A 20,500-nucleotide genomic window follows, 5' to 3' on the forward strand; every position below is an offset into this window, starting at 1 on the left:
TTCTTCCGTCTTTTCCGGCAGACACTCACGATCCACACCGTATCCATTTCCACGTGCCTTATCTCATCCATCCCGTCGGCAACTCGACCCTGTTTCCATCCTCCTCCTTTAAGACTTGCAACAAAAACCCCTTTTTTCTTGTTGTTGCTTTCCACCTGAAGATATTTTGGAAGAAAAAAAGAAGCGTCGGGGTACAATGAACCGACGATCAACTGACATTTGAACGTCACGAGTCTAACCGTTTTCGGGTGGAAGGAGAAGAAGAAGAGAAAAAGTTGGCGAGGAATGGAGAGAAAAAGGAGGAAAGATGGCAGCTGTATATAGCAACTAATCCACTTAGTAAAGGAAGGTGGCCCCCCCCCCCCCCGGCTCCATGGGGTAGGACGGGAAACGGAATCCCACAAAGGCGGGAAACGACGCTAGATGGATGGATGGATGGAGCGCAAGGAGTGAGGGGGAATGTAATATGCGATAATATTCTAGATCCAATTAGACTTCACACAACCAAGTTTGCTCGTACTTGGAAATGACAGTTTGTAGCTTTCCTTCCTTCCACCCCACCCGCCGATCCTTACCTGGTGCGATTTCGTCGATGCGGGGCGGGAAACCTTCCTCCAGCCCGCCCACGACAGAGAAGCCGAAGCGACGGTCGTTGTGACCCAATGTCACTTGAACGACGTCCGGATCGTCGCCGTCGTTGCCATGGCCGTTCTGAGAGAAATAATTGATTGACAAATCGAATAATAATTTAAAAAAAAAAAAAAAAAAAAAATTGATGAAAATACCAGTGAAGTTTGGCGTCGCGTTTGGAGCTCGACGCGTTGCGGATGAACGGAGAAATCGGCGGCTTGGCCCAGCGAGCGCGAATGGCCGTGAGTCGGCGTCGTTCCGGGCAGCATAGAAAGTTTGGCTCCGCTTTTGTTGTTATTATTATTAACCGATTGGCTTCTGTTGTACTTGTCGTCTTCAATCAGCGACTTTGAATGGGCGTGGTGATGCGAGGCACCGCCGCCGGAAGACGAAGGCGAGGAAGAAGAAGAGGAAGATGATGACGAGGAAGAAGAAGAAGACGAGCTGCTAGACGACGAAGATCCGGGGAGTGACGGATGTCGTGGAAACGTCTGGAAACTAGACAGGCTCCTCGGATTCCAGCCGTCGTCGCTCTTTTTTCCAAAATTTAGAAAATAGAAATGATATTTGAAATGTTAAAAGAGTTGCAGCGCGAGCGAGTATAATAGTTGAGAGAGGCTACAACGACATACCATGGCGTTCCAGGCGAGTGGCTGCTGCTGTTGCTGATGGAGCATCATCGTTCCGACCATGACAAACGCTCACCAGAGATAGCGGCAATCTGTTTAAAAATTCAAAAAACCAAAAACATATTAAAATCTATCTCTTGATCATTTTAAAAATTTCTTTTTGGCAAAAAGAATGTTTCACGATCGATAATAAACGAAAGAACTTGTCAGACAACGACAATGTGGGAAAGACTTTTGAGCAGAGATCTGATTAGAGCCACACACGTGGCGTTTTTTCTTTTGCCTGACGGGTCGAATTGTCAAGACGAAAGGGAAAAGAAGTTGAAACGAAAAGTTGAGAATCTCGAGCCAACGAGGGGAAAAGTTTGTGCAGATTCGAGTGGGAAAGGCCACAGACACCGTTTTGTGTTATTGCCATTATAACCCCCCCCCCCTCTAGCCCTTTCTTCTTCTTCTTCCTGTTCTCACGACGTTACGATCCATCTCACAAAACCTCCCTGGGGGACTTTGATTGGATCCCGCGTGTGTGTGTGTGGATGTGCGTGTCGGCCAATAACAAGATCATCCGACGACGACGACGACGAATAAGACCTCTGCTGGGCTACCAACACACTCGCTCGTAGAAGATATAAACGATTATAAATCGAACCATTTTCCACCGGTGGCAATTCTCCGCCGATGCGAATTACACGGGGAAAAGTGGAAGGAAACACGCAGCACGCAATAACAACCAGCTGCGTGATCGTGGGAGAAATAAGTTTAAGGAAAAGAAAAATAATAATAAAAAGAAAAAGTCAATGTCCTTGGTGGCCAATCGATATGTAACCAACAAGGGCAGAGAATATTTCACGAATTCCGGCCGATTATTTATTATTTTCCCTCCATTTCGGGTGGACTGGAGTTTAATCCAGTCGAGCGTCTTAAGAAAATCAGACCCAAAAGAATCTGTAAAATGAAATCGAGAGAAAAAAAAAAAATAGCTAGAGGGAGCAAAACGATTAACAGGTTAAAAATAAAGAAACATGTCCATCACAGCAGAGTGAATGCCCTCTCTCCTTCACGGTTACAAACGTCCGGCGGCGGAGGGTCTCGTCTTTTGAAAAGCTTCCGCCACTATATATTCTCCGGCTGACTCTTCTTCTATTTCTTACATGCATATGCATAACGGTAAAATTACAGGCTGCTGCTGCTGCTCTTTTTTTTTACTTTATTTAGAGGGGAAAAACAAGATTGGAATGTTACTACTTACTTCGACTACTACTACTACTACTAGTCTGATGATATCCCCTCCCAGTTTTTTGGTGGGGCCGAGCAAAAGACCACCATGTTTTTGTATTTTTATTTCCCCCCCCCCCAAAAAAAAAAAAGTTTGTTCCGTTAAAAAACGATGAGCAACGTCGTAAGTTTCTGACAGGGCGACCCTCTTGTCCCCATCGCCCCCCCCCCCCCTGCCGTGAATAATGCCTTTCAACAAAAATGTTTTGATAATAATAAAAATAATGCGTATTTATTTATTCCATCTCCCTTTTTCTTCTTCTTCTTTTTTGGTTAAACGTATTGGTCGTAAAAAGAAACTCAATGCGGGACTAGAAGGAAAAAAATTCTTTCATTTCAACATTTTTTCGACGAAGAAATTGAAAATGAACGGAACAAGATTTACGTGCCGGAATGTCCTTTTTCTAGTTAGTTTGGTTGAAAAATAGCTGCTCAAAAATACTAACGACGTTTAAGTTCCTGCATTCACCGGAAAAAATAACAGCCAACACACACACTCTCATCCATCTCATTTGAATATCGACACGACGTAGCAATGTGTCATTAAATTTCCCCTGCGCGATGATGTCGATGGTAATGAGATTTCCTTTTCCTTTCCACATTCAACTGGAATGTGTTTGTTTTGTGACTCGCACAGGTTCCAAAACAACTTTTTCCTTCGGTGGCACCAATCAACCAGTGCGGCACACCTTGACGATATTTTTTTCTTTTTCACGGCCTGTTTCTCCATCGTCGACTTTCCAGGGCTGGAAAAAAATAGAAACTGGAAAAATCTTTGAGGCGCGACTTCTTTTCTTGTTCTAATAAAAATAAAACGGCGATGATGATGACGGCGACGTCACGCCTGACACAACACACACATACACACGAAGGCAAAGAAGCCGGATACCCTGAAAAAAAAAAAAAAGCTGTTGGCTGCAGTACAATAATCATAATAATAAGAACCAGACATTGGCGCTCGGCACGCAACGGCCCCAAAATGTTCGGAAATTGGTGGAAATTATTTTGGCAGTGGCACACATTTCTTCTAGACCTTTAGCACGGCCTCAAAAAATAATAAAAATAAATGAGAAAAAAAAAACCCGGAAAAATTTGCATAAATCAATAATTTGCATCGAATTTTGTGCCAATTGGCTGAATTAATGATAACCGTGGCGGATATCATTACGGGATTCGTTGAATGGGAAAAAGGCCAGAAACGGTTGGAGGAATAATAATGTAATTACCTGGCGTTGATCATCCATCATGCGAGCACTATACCGAAACGTATAAAAGATAAATACTTAACAATTATCAACGACAGAACTTTGCTTTTTTTTTTCTTTTCTTTCCTTTTCTTTTGGCGTGGCAATTTTGAATGAAAAATTGGGCGGAGGACGAACGGACGAAAGAAACCGACCGACTCGTAAAATAAGAACTTGCCTACTATTTCACGCTCCGACTCCCGGGACGTCGTCGTCTTTCATATTTGATTTGCAATTCCCTAAAACCCCCAAAAATGGCTTCCTCCTCCTCCTTCTTCTTCCACCCCACTCCATATTTCTGTTAATACCCCTGGAAAGAAAGAAAGAAAGAAAGAAATGGGAAAAATTGTGCGCCAGCGCCGTCACATTCAAGTTGAGGCGACTCCCTCCTCGAATGTGTCATCCCGTTTATTCCACTGGACGAGACCAGACAGCACAACGTCATGCATACCCAAGCAGGAGGGGTTATTATACAACCAGACCGTGTCACAGTCGTTGCTCACTTCCCCTTCCCCCCCCCCCCCAAAAAAAAAAATAAAGTTAAATAAGCAAATATATAAAAAAAAAGTCCGAAAGAAAAAAATCTCAGAAAAACTAAAAAACCGGCTCCCGACATTTTCCCAAGATCGCGTCACATTTCTCTTCCCGCGTGAAACGGTAGCCGGCGTCTTGTGTGACCGACATACCAGAAAATTGACGTAATCGAAGGAAATTCAGACAAATGCACAAAAACACAAGCCATTACTTTTAAATTTCTCTACTTTTCTCTTCGGATTATTTGAAAAGTCTAAAATAATAATAAAAAAAAGGACCTTGCAGCAACCGTTGGATGACAACTATCACGAGAACATTTGGTGACGGACCGGATCGGAGCGTGAGTCCCGGTGGTTTCGATAATGTGGCAATCAAATGAGATCGAATGACAATTAGGTTGTTGCTGGTGCTGGTGGTGCGTGTAGTTTCGATAAAGAAACCAGTCACGGTCGACAAGGAAGGAGAAGAAAAGCGGGAGAACAACAACTCACAACCAAACTCTGCGGGACATAGGGGGGAGAGAAGCCCCGTCTAATCGTTCCATCGATTGAGTGACCGACTCTTGTTGTTGTTGTTGTGTGTGTCCCGAGGAGACCGCAAAATCGTTCGTACACTACCGAGCCAGTTACCAAGACACACTGAGCTCCTTGTGCCCTGGTTTGATTCCGATAATAGGAAAAGAAAAAAACTAACTTTTTAAGTTGTTCCATCAACAAAAGAAAAGAATGTGCCACTCCCGAAAAGTTTTTTCCTTTTTTCTTTTCCCGAAAACGACGAAGAGACGGGGTCGCGGACGTGCCTTCAAAAGACATTAGCATAAAACCAAATGTCTGGGGACTACCAGTTAGAATCGGGATGGCACTACAAACACATTTGGGAAAACAGAAACAAGGATCGACGGAAAACTCTGCACGTCTCTCTACAGCCAAAAAATTGGTGGGCGATAGTAGAATTCACCTCTACGATTGTCGTGTCCCTGTTGTGTTGTTGTTGTTTCATGCTCTACTTTTTTTTATTTTTGCGCGGCACCTTGGCGCGTTCATTTCTTATTGTCATACGGGGAAAGTTTGTTTCTTTCTACCTCGTTGGAGTCGAAAATGAAAATTTCGTGAGTTCCCTTTTGATGTTGAGGGGCGGATCGGCTGATGAATATCCGACTAGCACCTCCCAGTACAATCACAAAGTCACGCTCTTTCTCTCTACATTTCGCCAAGATAATCTCGTAACTCTGTCATAGTCACAGCAGACGCTGTCTAGCAGCACAAGAAAATAAAGCGGAACAGGTGGTTGATTGTGGATGCTTCATCTAGGCCGTCGGGGTGCTGCTATTGTTGCTGTCCCACATCTTGGCTCGTTTTGTTGTTGGTCAATCCGTCTAATCCTCGGCGGCACTCTGCCCGAGCAGCGATTCGCATGGATGAACATTTCAACGAAAAAAGTAACACGGGCCAACAACAACGTGTTGAAACATCAAATCCGATCAGTCGGAAAGGATCACAACAGCGACACAACATCTCGGGACATAAAAACCATTTAGAAAATGAATGATAAAAATAAAAAAATAAAAACTTTTACTGAAATTGTGTACGTGTGTGTGTTTTTGGCGACAGATGCGCAGCTTGTCGCCCTTCTCATCGACGAAGAAAAAAAAGTTTTTCTCTCTCTACCCAAAAATAAAAACCGCCGCCATTTAATTTTTACGACTCCCGATTCCCACCCTACTGGTTTATATGTGTACATTTTGATGGTAATGACAAGCCCCAAGCGATCGAATACAAGAGAAAGACGTACAGAAAAAAATGCACACATGCTCGATTCAATTTCCTTTCACGACCAAAAAAAAGAGATTTTTCTCACACAATTAAGTAGGAAAAATGGAAGAATATTTTTCTTCTTCTATTCCATTCTCTCCGTGTAATAACACACTCTGACGGGAGAACCGTCCGTGTGAGAACACGAGTTGCGTCATAAAGACGAACGATGGAAGAGGTAGATATTTTTGGGGTTTTGATATCCCAATGCTGCCGGTTCTTTTTTTTTTCTTCTTACCTTGAATGCAAAACCACCCACCACACCGACACCACCCCGAATTCGTCATAAAGAAATATATGTGCCACCCCACTGGAAGAAAACAGAAACCAAACCAAATTGAATCTCTTAGCTGCGAAAAACGACGGATGGATGGATGAATCCCCCATTAGGTGCACACAAGAGGAGAGACGCATCCATCACAAAGAGAGGTGAATCTGTCACTCGTTGTTGTCGGGGGGCTGTCGAGTGACGTCACCATCCGCAACAACAAACGCCGACCATTTCAATCAAAATTCTCCTTATCCAGTTCACAACATGTGAACAAAAAAAAAATGAAATAAAGAAACAGAAATAACAAGTTCGTGATTTCTGATTCTTTTCTATATCGCCTGACTGAAAACCATTTTCGATTCAATCCCTACACGTTTCAATAGCCCCAAAATAAAAACTTTTTTTTTTTCTTATTTTCGCCTTTCGAACCGCCATTGCCTTTTTTGGGGGCCTATCTATCTCCTATCTGTTTCTTATGAGGTGGAATAGAGAAGAGAGTGAAGGGGGGCATATATTATGTGTATAATAATACCAGAATGTTTAAACAATTCCAATGAGATGAGGGGGGGAGACAGAAAAAATGTTTTTTTTTTCTTCTTTTGTTATTCCCATGAAGGAATAAATAGGTGTTTTTCTCTCAAGACTTTTTTTCTTTCTTCGAAGGGGAGGCGTCGGAGGTCAACAGACATTCCTTTTAGAAACAACCGCGAAAACAGAAGAGAAAAAAAAAGAGCTACGCCACTCACACAAGAAGGGGGGCCCATATCTATTAAACTTTTCCCAACACACAATACTCCGACCCCCTCGATTAAGAGGGGCAAAAAGAGAAATCGAACACCAAAGTTTTTCCCAATATTTCAAATTTCAAAAGACCTCGGAACAATTTTTCGGGGGAAATTCGTTTGAAAAAAGTCACTTGCCTTGGCAAAATGTCCAGGTGAGAGTGAAAGGTGGGTCTTGTCTAGGGGTCACTTTCAAGTGTGTATGCAATTAAATCCCACATCCAGTTTGATTTGACGTGTGGCGATGATTGCAATCAATCGCGTCCTACAAAAACAAAAACAGGCACCCAAGCACACGAGAAATAGAACAAAAATCCAATAGTTTTTTTTTTCTCTTCAAAAGCAAAAATTGTTTTGGGGTCAATTGTGTGCCAGTCACACAACTTTTTTTCTTCTTTTCACATCGACACAAATCCGCCCAATCAGATTTCCAGAGTTTAAAAGGATCACTGACTTACTGCTGCTGGACTGGGACTGTATGTGTCGCACTGTAAAGCCAAGATCACACTGAAGACTTTAAGACTTGGAGTCCCACTGAAGAAGAAGGAATGAGAAGAAGAAGAAAAAGAAAAAAACCGCCGGCAGTTTCTTGTGTTCGGGCCTTTGTGTGTGTGTGTGTGTGTGTTATTCTCTTTCTCTCTCTCTCTCACCTTTCTATTCTTCTATCTACCGGCCCCCTTCACAAAAATAAAACCAACAGGTAAGAAAGAATACCGAGAGAATGAGAGAAACACTGGATAAAGCAAACCTTTTTCCAAGGTGTATATAGACACAAGGTGTTCTACGCCCCGAGGCAACACACGGGTACACCAGAAGAAGAAGAAGAGGAATAAAATGGTGGGGGGGAATACGGACCAACAAGTTGAACCTCCCAACACAAAATGACGAACACTATACACTCTGCACATTCCATCCGAGTCGACCCCCCTCTCTCTTATTGGTAGTATCCATCTCTACACTCTGCACATTCCATCCGAGTCGACCCCCCTCTCTCTTATTGGTAGTATCCATCTCTCTGCGGATGGGCCAGCAATCAGGTGAGCAACGTTTTCAACAAGGGAGAAGGTTTGAGATGGCACCGAACCACAATAACAACAGACGACGACAAGTTTCTTGACGCATTTGTCTGGTCTGTCTAAATAAATATAGACGAGTTTTTCTGGTTGCCGGGGCGAAAAATATGTCTTCAATAAAAGGTGATGTGCAAAAACTTGAACGATGATGCAACAATTCGTGACTTTATCGTCTGCTTCCAATTGACAACTTCCAAATGTAGTCAATCCTATTATTTACACAACACACACCAGAAAAAGAACTTTTTTGTTTGATTCAAGCCTTGGGCGATAAATCCTTCCAAAGTGTTTGGTTGATTAATTATTCAACGAAAAAAATAAATGTTTCTCTGGCTGAGCTGTTTTGACGCGTCTCTGCGCCACCAGAGTGTGTATGTTCAATGACCTCGCCGGGTAGAGAGGGGAAGCCACGGTTCTTTGGATATTATAACCAGGCGTTTCTCTCTACTGTGGACGTCAAATTAAAAGATTTCACAAGGAACGGGAAAGAAGAAAATCGCGGACCCCACGCCAAAGAGCTGGGAGCAGTGGTCAGCGCCCGTGCCCGGTTGATTTCTGCATCAAAAGAAGAGAAAGATGATGATGATGATCACCACTGCAGTCATCAGAGGATCATCATCTCCGTTTTCAGGTAACCCAAGCATCCGTAATGAGGTTCGAAAAAGAGCAACGATAGAAACACAAGGACCTTCAATGATGATGATAAGAGGCGTGCTGCTGTGCCAGCATAATATGAAAGAAAACCCCGGCACCCCATTCTTTTCTTTCTATTCTTGTCCACCAAAAACGAACTCCTATGAGACTACTAAAGATGGCAGACTATTGCTAATGAAGGTGACTGGGCTCTTCTTCTTCTCCATTTAACGACTAGTCGGAAAATGTCGAATATTCTTCCCTTCTTTTTCTCACACATTCACCGTGTCCAACCTTGGAATGGCCGCAAACCTGACACCGCAACTACGGGGCTCTGGTCCCGACAATTTTTCACGCGCCCCTTATTTCCGATAAGGAAATTGGCCGGATTCTTTCTCTTCTTCTTCTTCGTCTTTCCGTTCGTCTCGATGGAGTGGAATCTGAATGGCCAACGGCCAATGTCCCTTCCCCCCCCCCCCCCCGTGTGATTGATGGCTATTAATCCTTTCCTTCCATCCAGAAAAAAATAAAAAAATAAAATTCCCGACTTAAAGAAAAATATTCACGGTCGGAAAAATCACGTCGACATCCAGCCAAAGACTTGGCTTCGTGACCGCTACGCTTCTTTGAAAGATCATTGGGAAAAAGCTCGAGGCTCCAGACGGCGCCTCTTCAGAGCCATCTATTGACGTCACTATCTCCAAGACCCTCCCAGCGCCATTTCAAAAATCGGCAGAGAACACATCCATCCGTCATTTTTCGACGGTACCGAAAAATATATAATACCGTGATGACAACAAGAGCCCAAAAATATGGGGGGAGAGATCAGCTAATCAGGACAGACGTGAAATTCAAGCTCATCAATAGCGAGATGCGGTCATGAAATGCATGATTAGATAATTTCACGTACCTGTATTTTATTGAGATGGTGGCCGAGTCCTTCACGATCTGCTCGTTCAGATATGCACGCCTCCCGTAGACAACATCAGGCAAAGCACAAGCCCCCATTATCTTTCAATCTTTCCTCCTTTTACCTGTAATAATATTCAAAGAAAAATGTTAAAGTCGGAAAAAAATATCCAATTTAGTGTTGTAAATTGGGTACCAGTGGTCTCTCTTGAGACAATGGATTTGGGTTCTATTTTTCAGGATGATGAAGAGCTGCAGATCACTATATAGCACATTGATTGGCTTTCTAGTTAGAGGGACTCTAGAGCTAGTTAAAATGCTCTGCCGGTTATATTGAGGAAACAGCAACTTCTTTGAAAATGTGTAACACAAAGGTCGAGCATGTGGGACCAGAGTTGAGCGACCTGCAAGAGTTTTAAAAAAATTTCACACAATTCATCAACTGATGAAGAATCAAATCTGGCAGAAGATGAAAGCAAGAACAATTACACACTTTGATGGTGGGTACAACATCGTCTTTTTTTTCCAACACTGCATCCATGATGAGCCCAAGACTGTTGTGTAGAAAAAAGAACATGTATACCTTGCACACCAGTGAATATGAAGAATGATGTAGAAAACCACAGCATGCAAAGGTAAATAATCCTCCTTTGAGTCATTTCCAACACTAAATCATGTTCGTTCCACGTGGTCGAATCTGCACAGAGGTAAATTCTCTGTCCTTAACGGATTATTGTTACAACGTACACACAACAACGGGCTGTATGATATCATTAAACGCGGTTTTCCACGTGCAACTAAGGTCAGTTACAAACTAAACACATTACAATGTGTATATTTATACCTCGCTGCTGGAGTGGAGAAAGAATTAGACGAAAGAATCGAGCCAGCAACTTTTCACGTTTTGTCGGCGCCAAAAACAGCCCCGACAGCATCGCCATTTTTCCTTATTGGATTTTCAACCTCTATAAATTTCTATAACTGTTTCTACTCGTCTATTCACAAGACCTCTTGTAACGGTACGAAGAAAATTGTAATTTTTTTTTTTTCTTTCTCCATCTCCTTGTAAAAACATTTGGGATTCCAAGATTTATGTAAAATAGATTTTATCGTGTGTGTATGGCCGCCGATGCTGTACAGCAGCATCCACAGGGCATGCGCTGTAGACACACATGGAGCTGCTGCTGAACTGCTGCACGTCGTGTTATTGATCTGCTCGATGCAAGAGAACAGCAGATGGCTCCAACGGCTGAATGATCTGTAAGAGAACTCTGTGTGTACTATCTAGAGGGGTTGGCCGTTCTCTTGTCTCTCTCCAATCATTTCCCCAAAGAAAAATACTTATTGCAACATGGAGAGTTCGAAGCAGATTATTTACTTCTTTGGGCGATGTCTTCTATTGCTTCACGGTCAGTCTTTGCCATTTTTAAACATACACAACTGTTATAATATTCCTCTTCTTTCGGTTTAGCCATTTTATCACGGAGCAACTTGGAGGTGGACGCCGGGACAGAAGACATGACGACCCTACCGCCAAACTTTGTTCCCGTGATTGGTATATTTATAGTAAAATAGCACGTCTCCATTATCCAAAGTGTATTCTACCCTTATTTGGGGTGGTGTTTTGGGTGTGGGTTGGACCCGATTTGATTTCAATTCGAAAATTAGACGGCGCAACGGGATTGAGGCCGGCTGACCTGCCCGAAATTCTGGCCGCTCCCGACGCCAAGGGGGAGATCTGCACATTGGCAAGTTTGGGGGCGACGGTCGTGATCTGGCCAGAAGGGGATGAATCACGCCAGGTCCGAATCGAATTGCCCGATCTCGACGCGACCGTTTCCACCGTTCAGAATTGCTACGCCGCCGACAACAACAATCCATCGTCGCCCAAACCCATTTTGGTCATCACCTGGACATCCTCCATTCAACTTTGTTTCTACATTTTCAAAGTATAATTTTTTGATTGACGAACCAAATTGACCCGCCAAAATGTATTTTCTAATTCAATTTTTTGGACTTGATCAGGACGACAAGAACTGGACCGTCAATCAAATTATATTCGCCTTCAATACTACGCTACTTCCGCTCGCCACTGGCAAAAGTAAATGATTTCAACTTCAATTATATCATCGACATCTGCTATTCTTTTTCCGCCCTTCTTTTGTTTCGTTTTTTGACGTTCACGCACGAGATGTTGACCAAACGATTAGCGGTCGGAGCACGCCACTGTCTAGTCTCGGGCCGGGATATGGTTTGTCACGCTCTACGGGCGTGTAGTATAGATAGTATAATACTTGAGTTGTGCACGTACAACACCGAACTATACGGAAATATTGGTTGACATTGACGGATGGCCGAGCTGATGATGATGTGAGTTTTTCTTGTTGGTCTCATCACGCGTGAGCAGGTGAATTGCGAATGTTTGGGAGCGAGGCGAACGCTCTGAAAGAACTCCAGGCTCCGCTTGGCCTCTCCTACCGCTGCTACGCTGCCAAGCAGTTCCCCTTGCTGCCGTTAGGTAGTGGTGCTGTTGTTGCCGGACGGATTAATAATAATAACAGCAACATCCAGCCGGCCAGCGACAACGCCACCCTCATCTTCAACAATTTCCAGCTCCAGCCCTTTATCGACAACCAGAAAGTCTTTGGTGAAGGTCAGTTGAAATTTGTTGGACATAATAAAATTTCTGGCCGATAATTTTTCTTTTCGTTTCAAAATTGCCAGAGGTTCTCTGCCGGGAAGATAAGATGGCCAAGCGTCATCGCCGACGTCGCGATTCCAGCGTGACGATTGCGGTCGGCAGTTCCCTTGGTAAATAAAAAGAAAAATACCCTCAAAATTGAATGATTATATTTGTCTTATTTAATTGATCCACAGCTGTCGTGTCGGTGGTGACTGTGATGGGCTACGCCATTTTCCGCTACGTCAAGATCAAGGCTGTCGGTTACGACACTATGGAGTAATCAATGTCATTGGCTAATATGACTTTATAGAGAGAAGATAATAAGACCGCAATAAAACCTAAACACCGCGCGAAATTCATCCGATCACTTTGAATAATTTAAGGTAATAAGAAAAGCATATCATTTTGTAATTTATTAACAAGTTGTGCCACAGCAGTTAACCCAAGTCTTCCATGACCATACCATCATCTCTTTTCAATGTTATTTATTAATACTGTAATATTTATTGATTGTGTACTTACTACTTTATCGTCCCTATATCTTTTGATATTGAGTTCCATTTTTAGGCTTTTTACTATATGGTCTACACCCATCGATTCTCAATCCGTGTATATGTTGCAGTGTGTATTGATACGTCTAGTAGACTGAAGAATTCATACAAATGTTCATTACATGTATCACAAGATCGCCTTATTTTATTCACTTATAATTTTTTGAATCTATTTAGACACGTTCGCTTGACTCCATCTGCCCCCCCCCCCAGGAGTATATTTCTTTTATTTAAACTAAATATCTGGCTTGAATTGATCTAAAACTGTCCGGTCAAGTTGACTTCGTTATTTCCTTTAATTGCTATTAGGTATTATTAATTTGTTTCCAATTTGATGATGCAATCCTCTATCACATTGAGATCGTCTCGCGAGTGAGTTGACGAACAACATTTGAGAAGGAAAGGAAAATGAGTCATAACGCCGAGAAGAGAGTTATAATATAGTTTGAAGATATAAGATTAAAGAAATAGAGACACAATTACAAAAGACTGACGCCGATGGATTTCACGAATAAAAAGACAACGACAATTAACTATTGCCAGCGGGTTATAATTAAGAATAGGGGAGGCCGAGAAAACACCGATCCTGATGTACAAAAACCCCATCAAATTATTTTTCTGTTGGCACCAATTACATAATAAATGACGGACACAACAAACGAAGAAATAATCGAAATAGCAATAAAACACATTTGACTCACGGAGGAAAAATAAAAATGAAACGGGAAAAAAAAATTGGTTTTTTTTTGTTTTTTGTTTTTTTTAATAATTCTGACTGGGATTTTGAGAAATTAAATTTTTGTTTTTCTTTTCTATTTAAAATTTTTTTTAAATGCGATTAAGCGTGAGAAAAGGCCTGGTCCCGATGGCCATGGTAGAGAGCCGAGGGTTGAACGACGTGTTGATGGGCGACGTGGAGATTGGCCAGGGTGGCCACTGATCCGCCGTCGTAGCCGTGGCTTCCGGATGGATGGTAACTGGCAAAGGCCGCCGATGGTAGGTGCAGCAGGCTGCTGGTGTGCGGATCCTTGGATCCTCCGCCGAATTGGGAGGCCATCAGGGAACTCATGCTCCTGGACGCGGCCATCAATCCGCCGCTTCCGGATGGATTGTGGACGCTGTCGTCGAAGAGGAGCTTGTTGCCCAGCGTGAAACTGTTGGGCTTCAATTCGCTCAGCAAGTCGCTCCCGCCGATTCCGCCGTGGTGGTGGTGCAGAACGTGCCCAGATGAGGAAGACGCTCCGTTGATGGGAGTCGTCGGTAGTCCGTTATCGCTGCCCAGGCAATCGTCACTGGAAAAATAAAAAACAAAAAAATTTGTGAAATTCAAATTCCAGTGAAATGAACGCGGGATTCGGTTGGTTCACGACAGATGGCGATTCTTTCCGTCAATTTTTTAAAAAATCTGATTTGTCGAAATGTTGTGTTACAGTCGCCCGGAATGTTAGTCTGTGTGGGGGGGAGGCAACCAACTACCCCCGGAACCATTTGGGTTCGAAAAAACCGAGTCGTGGGAACACACATGTTTCTCAGTAGTCTAGTATATAGTTGGACTTGGCTTTATGTTGTAGAGGTTGTTACGGTTGCCTTCACTTTTTTCATCTTGCGACCAGTTTCACTCGTCTTTTTTCCCCTCTCTTATCCGATGATGAGGACGACGACGGCCAGCAAGTTCATTGCACAACTTTTTTTTCTTATTTCCCCAAAAAAGTCTGTCGACGATAAATTCCCTCAACAAGTTCGTCTGGGTCAAACGCCATAAACTTCGTCTGTCCCGAATTTCTTTCTTTTTTAAAATTTTTTCCCAGGATCTTATTTTTTAAAAAATTTGACCTGACATGACCTACACACTGGTGTGTCACCGATCCATCATAGGAAAAACCATTGGGAAAGGCCCTGCTGGCATGACACATACCTTCTCTGTTGTTGGGGTGGGGTCCGGTCGCGTTGGCGTCGGTTTTTGAACCAATTGGAGACTTGGGTCAGCGTCAGTCCCGTCTTTTTGGCCAGGGTGCGTTTCTCGTCGGGAGTCGGGTAGCGATTTTGCCTGTAGCAATCTTTGAGAGCGGCGCGGGATTTCTCCTTGAAGCAGTAGATGGTCTCCTCGCCGTCCCAGATGGTCTTCGGCAGCGGATACTTGCGTCTCAGTCGGTACTTGTCCACGGCTCCCAACGCCCGGTTCCTCACCTTTTCAGCCTCCTAGAACATTCAACACAACACAAAATTCAAATTCAAATTTCTTGGGTTTAAAAGAAGAAAATAAGCGGCGACATTGACGTCGTCGACATCTGTTTCAAAATAAACCCCCACAACGATGGGGGGTTGGGTCTTTTTTGGGGGGAGGGGGTCATTTCGTTGAAGTGCCATTAAGAAAAATTCGAGCGAGGGCCCCACAAAAAGAGACCCACAAGAAAAACAAAAGCTATATAACTATATATATATGCTCACACAAGAAAGGAAACCATTTCCGAAACAGCTTGAACACATTTAAAAGCTATATTATTATTTTTCCGCGCTTTTTTATAAGGGGTTAACTGTTCCAGTTTGATATTTTATTGCCGGCCGCACATGTGTTTGACTTGGCACTTAAATAACGAATAGGAATAAATCTGGTATACCTTGTAGTGGGCTCCGTACCAAATGTTCTGCAATTCCTGGTGGTACTGCGAGCTGAAACTGTGCGATTCCAGCAGGTTGTAGAGTTCGCGGTAGTTGCCGCGGTGGAAGGCGACGGCCACCCGGGCCCGCAGGACCGACTCGCTGCTGGCGCTGCCGCTCAACTCGGAAGCCGGAAGCGACCACAGGAATCGTGACAGACGCTAATACGAATGAAATATAAAATCAAATTATTATTAATTATTAAAACTATAAGTCTTGGCCGTTTGAATCGAATAAACTTACTTCCATGTCGCCGGCCTGTTGGAGAGCTTCGCAGACGCAAGCGACTTGATCGGTGCTGAAGGCCATGGCCAGCGAAGACGAGCCGGCCGACGGGCCGGTCATCGATTTACTGTTGTTGTTGTTGTTGTTGCTGCTGTTGTTGTTGTTGTTGTTGTGGCCCAGAGAAGAGGAAGAAGTCGAAGATGCCGACGAGGGGCCGTTATGATGCAAATCCAGACGGTCGCCGCCGGATGACGAATGGCGCTGTTGCGGATCTTCGCCGTACGACAACTGGATAGACGAAAATCGGGAAATAAATTTAATTAAATCAAACCAAAATTAAATTTCAGTTCAAAACTTACATTGGCGTTGTCGAGGAGTTCCAAGCTGCTGGTCTGATCCAAACTGTTTTGCTGAGGTTGTTCGCTCTTGAGTGTCAATCCGACGACGTGCTGTTGGTGGTGTTGATCGGCGCCGCCGGAAGAGGAGACGGAACTGCACCGGGAATCGGTTCCGCCGACCAGGTTATTGGAACTGGTCGACGCCACCGGATAATGTTGGCTCAAATCGTAGTGATTCTCCAGTATTTGTTGCTGTTGTTGTTGCTGGAGATGATGGTGGTGGTGGTGCTGGATGTGCTGGTGGTGGTGAAGCGGAACGTGATTGACGTACGGCTGGTAGAGCCGGTGCTGGTGCTGATGCCGCTCGTTCTTCATCACCAAGTGATGACTCAACAGCGGATGGTTTGCCGATTCCAACGTCAAGTGCTGGCCCGACGGCGGCGGAGTCACGCTGCCCGTCGACGTGTTTTCCGTCACCGAAGAAGAACCAGGACCTCCGAACGGATGGATCAAAGATGAGGCGGCGGCACTGCTGCTACTCAGACTCCCACTGGCCATCTTTCAATATTATCAATCAGGTCAGGAGCGGGAGCGGGACACACTTTCTTCGTATTTCCTTCGTTAGATTTTGTAATTCTTCACTTTGTTGAACGAATTCAATTCTTCGAGATGGTCGAGGTCGAAAAGGAGAACAGCATCTGAATGCCAACACTTGTTGGAGGTGAATAATCGAAAATTTATCCTTCGGCCGGCCTTTGGGATTGTGCTGCTCGCAGTGGTTCCTCAAGCCCCGCCCCTTTCGTTGGTCTGGGTAGGGGCCATCGGACGCGGCCATTGGTTACTTCCTGACCAATCCGAGTCGCCCATGGCCACGCCCATCAGGTTGGTGCTGATCTGCTCCTTTTGACGCGCACAAAGCACCGCTGTTGCTGGACCTGTTGCCCTTTTTCCTCTACCGACGGGATATTTTTTTGTCCGGACTTGTTAATGACCCCCTCGTATACACGCTAATGAAATTCGAATGTGGAAGAAGAAAGCCATTAGCGAAATATAGGCGGTGATATCTCCTCTCTCGTCATGATCCATCCGCATCGGTTTTTATATCCGTCACGTGCGACACACACCAAGAGTCTCGGCGTGTTCAATATGTACGACGTCTATTAGGGGAGGATCCACCATGGGCATCGCAGGATTTCATATATTCAAAATATGCTGAGCTGTTTTGAAAATGGAGCGCCACGCCCTCCGCCGCGTCGATGATGGGCAGTGCAGCACACAAGGAATCTAATCTCTTCCACTCGATCTTGTGATGACTTGATTACATTATTGCAAGGCATTATAAGCTATATATCATCATCTGATATTGTGGACACGAGTGTAGCTACAGATTGAATGTTGGTTCCATTTCATCGCCCACTTAAACTCAAAAGAAAAAAGGTTCGTCCAGTCCTATATATGCAGTTTAGGCCTATAGAGAGAAGATGCTGAGATGAAGATATCGATGGCAAATACTATAAGGCTATATGCCACATGTTTATCTGTGTACATAGTGACGGGGATGATCCCTTAGAATGTGCGCACAGCAGAGTCTCAGTACAGCAGCATTCTCCACGCGCGAAACTCTTTTATAATCTTCTCCATTAGTCCTCTCAACTTAACATACCACCACCTGTAGGCCTATCACCCTAAACAAAAAGGAATGCATAGAATTAGATTTGGTTCAACGCATTCTTTGCACTGACAAAAGACATCACGAATAACAACTATACATATTCCGCGCAAATTACAATTTGCAACGCTTATATAAAATTCTGCTCATATAGAAATTGCGTCACACTTTTATAGAAAAGATGACGACGACGGTGTTATTCTATACGCCTCTAAGGCTGATGCGTGTGGATTCCATGGAAAAACGCGCGAGAGAAGAGCATTCAAATGGATCAATGGGTCAAAATGCCAAGACACGTGGCGGATGTGTCTGGAAATGAAGATGTATAATTTTTGCGCAACTCTTTTCTAGTCTTTTCCTCGTCTATAAGAACCAAAATTCTGACGGGAAATGGCGACTGGCTATGCGGATGTGCACAAACTGATTTGATGTATTAGCTAAATGTCAGCTTCTGCTGAGCTGCATATGAAAGCTATACAACTGCTACATTCGCTGTTATATTATTGCGTCGACTAAACTGGATGGAAGCCGGATTGAAATCCGAGCTGGAATATGTAGTCTACAGGAGTAGCAGCAAGTAGCAGCAGCAGCATCGATCGAATAAAATATAATATAACAGCACACAAGCGCGCATATAGAAGAGCAGCAGCAGTAGCACACAAGTTGCAGCTGGGCTCGTCTTTTTTGGCTCTTTGAACCTCTCACAGCACAGCAAAAAGAAAAGAAAAGAAAAGTTCTTGAACCAGCAGCAGCAGCTAGCAGCGGCGGCGGCCATCTTGGTGCGCTCCTCCATGATGGAGAAACTGGTGATGTGTAACCCGAACATATCAGCCCTCCCCCGAAACTTCTAACGGTCTATTGTTTCAAAGAGGATGGCTGGAAAGCAAATAAGAGAAACGACGATGAAAAGGAATGAGAAAAGGATCGCGATATAAGCGGGACGCCACACCAAACAAACAGCAGAGACCCAGAAAATAAGGAAATTTCTGCTGAGACCAGCAGCGTGTTCTCTTCTATTTGTTATTTTCCTTCTAAAAATCACAATCTTTATAAGCTCGATTCTTTTAAAAAACATGTTTATTATGTATTGTCCCTTTCCCGAATCACGAATGAAATAGCGACATACCGAGCAGCAAGTCTCAAAGCTATTTAGATTTAGACGCGCATATCCTACAAGTGGGTAGACTCGGAGTCGAGCAGCAATCCGATCCGCTAGTGCATGAGCTATATAGCTCAGAGTCAATTAAACCGGATCGAATGGCCCGCCAGCAGCATTTCACATATATTTATATATATATACTTGCTGCTGCCTACAGTAGTGCATGGTGTATGGCTAGTGAAATATATTAAATATACAACTGTGTAGTACAAGCTCTCTCCCGTCTTCCGATGATGTTTGAAGAACGCTATACATAGGAAAACAAGTTTGGTTGGTTGGCTGTTTTTCGGTTGATACGTGACATACGATGAAACACAAGGTTTTCTTCGTTGATTTCTTATATGTGTATTCTCTTTTTTGAAGTGCGTCATGCTGCTGCTACCAATAAAAAAGGCCACTTGTTTCACGTAACCCGAGATGATTGCGCATTCTTCAATATGTGCTGCTGCTGCTGGGCTTTTAATGGATTCGAGATATATATTCATAATACATGGCCAACCCCTGAAATTTCAGTTAATAAGGAAATGTCTGAATTTGATAACGAAGCCCCAGGAGAATTTGAAATGTTGAATGGTTGCAAACATCATTCATCTCATGACTGCTCATTAGGGTGAGCCTACCAACACCTACTGTCGAGATTGAACGCGAGGGGAGGCTCACCCCCTCGCTCTATCTTATATAATACACACAAATGATATGGCGCATAAAAATCAGAGACTATATTGTACATGTTATAGAGGCCCGGCGCTTATAATAAGAAAGAAAAATGGGCCCCAACTATACATAAGGCGACAGCCAAGTGGTAGACTGCGCGCAATGACCGCGGCTTCGTGTTACACCATTTCCTATATTTTATATTACAGCCCTGCTGTATATACTACTGCTGCTTTTGCGGGCCCCGGTCACACCCCGCCCGCTATACAGATTTTTACTGTCTTTATTATAATGCTGCGCCAGGACTTTATATATGTGTGTTATATACATGTGTAACCGTTTTAAAAGCGCAGCAGCAGCAATCGCTGCGACCTATTTTTCCCCTTAAATCTTCTCTGCTCTGCCTGTTCGATCCTCCCCTATATAGACATTATTCCCTAGACATCATCTGAAATCGGTTGTGCTGATGCTCTGTTCCTGTGTGAGTCTTATGGTATATATAAGAGATTCGAATTTCATTCGATCCCTCCCATCATAGGCGCTCGGCAACGGCTTTTTCGCACCTCCGTCAAACGACAATTTGTCCTGGTTCCCATCAGTTTTGATGTGTGTTTTACACTTTATTAGTTGACACATCAATATGTATATAAGCACCGCGCAGTGCATAAAATATAAACAGGTAGTATAGGCATATGTGTTTTGTGTGACCGCAACCTTTTGGCATAGAGCTCGTTGAACGGCCATCGACCTCACCTGAAAGTGAAAGGATTAT

General features: G+C 43.7%; 4 protein-coding genes across 9 annotated transcripts in view; 1 reads left to right on the plus strand and 3 right to left on the minus strand.

Moving 5' to 3' along the window:
• Window positions 1–9,884, minus strand: part of LOC124348836 (protein lin-2-like) — a 30,128-nt gene extending 20,244 nt beyond the window's left edge. For 2 of the 4 annotated variants that reach the window (XM_046799158.1, XM_046799155.1), the window contains exons 1-4: window positions 7,315–7,649; window positions 1,263–1,351; window positions 786–1,163; window positions 576–711 (exon numbers count right to left, since the gene is read on the minus strand). In XM_046799158.1, the coding sequence (XP_046655114.1) occupies window positions 576–711; window positions 786–1,163; window positions 1,263–1,322 (574 nt within the window). In that variant the 5' untranslated portion in view covers window positions 1,323–1,351; window positions 7,315–7,649. Of the gene's footprint in view, window positions 1–575; window positions 712–785; window positions 1,164–1,262; window positions 1,352–3,760; window positions 3,902–7,314; window positions 7,650–9,792 lie in introns of those variants that run through there. The other 2 variants (XM_046799156.1, XM_046799157.1) reach the window with 2 other exon arrangements.
• Window positions 9,796–10,799, minus strand: LOC124349103. Of its 2 annotated transcripts, XM_046799615.1 has the most exons (4): window positions 10,636–10,799; window positions 10,285–10,488; window positions 9,988–10,195; window positions 9,796–9,916 (listed from the first exon to the last, which is right to left on the minus strand). In XM_046799615.1, exons 1-4 carry the CDS (start codon window positions 10,730–10,732, stop codon window positions 9,913–9,915), a joined length of 513 nt encoding a protein of 170 aa, XP_046655571.1. In that variant the 5' UTR covers window positions 10,733–10,799; the 3' UTR covers window positions 9,796–9,912. The 2 variants fall into 2 exon arrangements, with proteins under 2 accessions (XP_046655571.1, XP_046655572.1); XM_046799616.1 differs by having other exon boundaries at window positions 9,796–10,195; window positions 10,375–10,488.
• A 114-nt stretch (window positions 10,800–10,913) lies between these two features.
• LOC124349047 lies at window positions 10,914–13,162 on the plus strand. Of its 2 annotated transcripts, none has more exons than XM_046799544.1 (7): window positions 10,914–11,200; window positions 11,263–11,346; window positions 11,460–11,740; window positions 11,817–11,892; window positions 12,196–12,444; window positions 12,516–12,602; window positions 12,669–13,162. In XM_046799544.1, the coding sequence occupies exons 1-7, from the start codon at window positions 11,143–11,145 to the stop codon at window positions 12,752–12,754; spliced, it is 921 nt and encodes a 306-aa protein (XP_046655500.1). In that variant the 5' UTR covers window positions 10,914–11,142; the 3' UTR covers window positions 12,755–13,162. The 2 variants fall into 2 exon arrangements, with proteins under 2 accessions (XP_046655500.1, XP_046655501.1); XM_046799545.1 differs by having other exon boundaries at window positions 10,918–11,200; window positions 12,199–12,444.
• LOC124348933 (lateral signaling target protein 2 homolog) lies at window positions 13,087–16,976 on the minus strand. The gene is made up of 5 exons (XM_046799345.1): window positions 16,268–16,976; window positions 15,927–16,196; window positions 15,644–15,844; window positions 14,941–15,224; window positions 13,087–14,317 (listed from the first exon to the last, which is right to left on the minus strand). Exons 1-5 carry the CDS (start codon window positions 16,802–16,804, stop codon window positions 13,864–13,866), a joined length of 1,746 nt encoding a protein of 581 aa, XP_046655301.1. The 5' UTR covers window positions 16,805–16,976; the 3' UTR covers window positions 13,087–13,863.
• Window positions 16,977–20,500: the final 3,524 nt, after the last annotated feature.

This window comes from Daphnia pulicaria, chromosome 7 (genome assembly GCF_021234035.1).
Source record: "Daphnia pulicaria isolate SC F1-1A chromosome 7, SC_F0-13Bv2, whole genome shotgun sequence".
Classification (NCBI taxonomy): domain Eukaryota; kingdom Metazoa; phylum Arthropoda; class Branchiopoda; order Diplostraca; family Daphniidae; genus Daphnia; species Daphnia pulicaria.

Coding starts and splice junctions, on each gene's coding strand:
- LOC124349103 (XM_046799615.1), bottom strand. CDS start 10,732: ATGGCGATGCTGTCGGGGCTGTTTTTGGCGCCGACAAAACGTGAAAAG. Junction 10,489..10,635: donor TTCTCCACTCCAGCAGCGAG/GTATAAATATAC, acceptor ACCTCTGTGCAG/ATTCGACCACGTGGAACGAA. Junction 10,196..10,284: donor ATGTTGTACCCACCATCAAA/GTGTGTAATTGT, acceptor AAACTCTTGCAG/GTCGCTCAACTCTGGTCCCA.
- LOC124349047 (XM_046799544.1), top strand. CDS start 11,143: ATGGAGAGTTCGAAGCAGATTATTTACTTCTTTGGGCGATGTCTTCTA. Junction 12,445..12,515: donor CCAGAAAGTCTTTGGTGAAG/GTCAGTTGAAAT, acceptor CAAAATTGCCAG/AGGTTCTCTGCCGGGAAGAT. Junction 12,603..12,668: donor TGCGGTCGGCAGTTCCCTTG/GTAAATAAAAAG, acceptor ATTGATCCACAG/CTGTCGTGTCGGTGGTGACT.
- LOC124348933 (XM_046799345.1), bottom strand. CDS start 16,804: ATGGCCAGTGGGAGTCTGAGTAGCAGCAGTGCCGCCGCCTCATCTTTG. Junction 15,845..15,926: donor AACAGGCCGGCGACATGGAA/GTAAGTTTATTC, acceptor CATTCGTATTAG/CGTCTGTCACGATTCCTGTG. Junction 15,225..15,643: donor GGTACGGAGCCCACTACAAG/GTATACCAGATT, acceptor TGAATGTTCTAG/GAGGCTGAAAAGGTGAGGAA.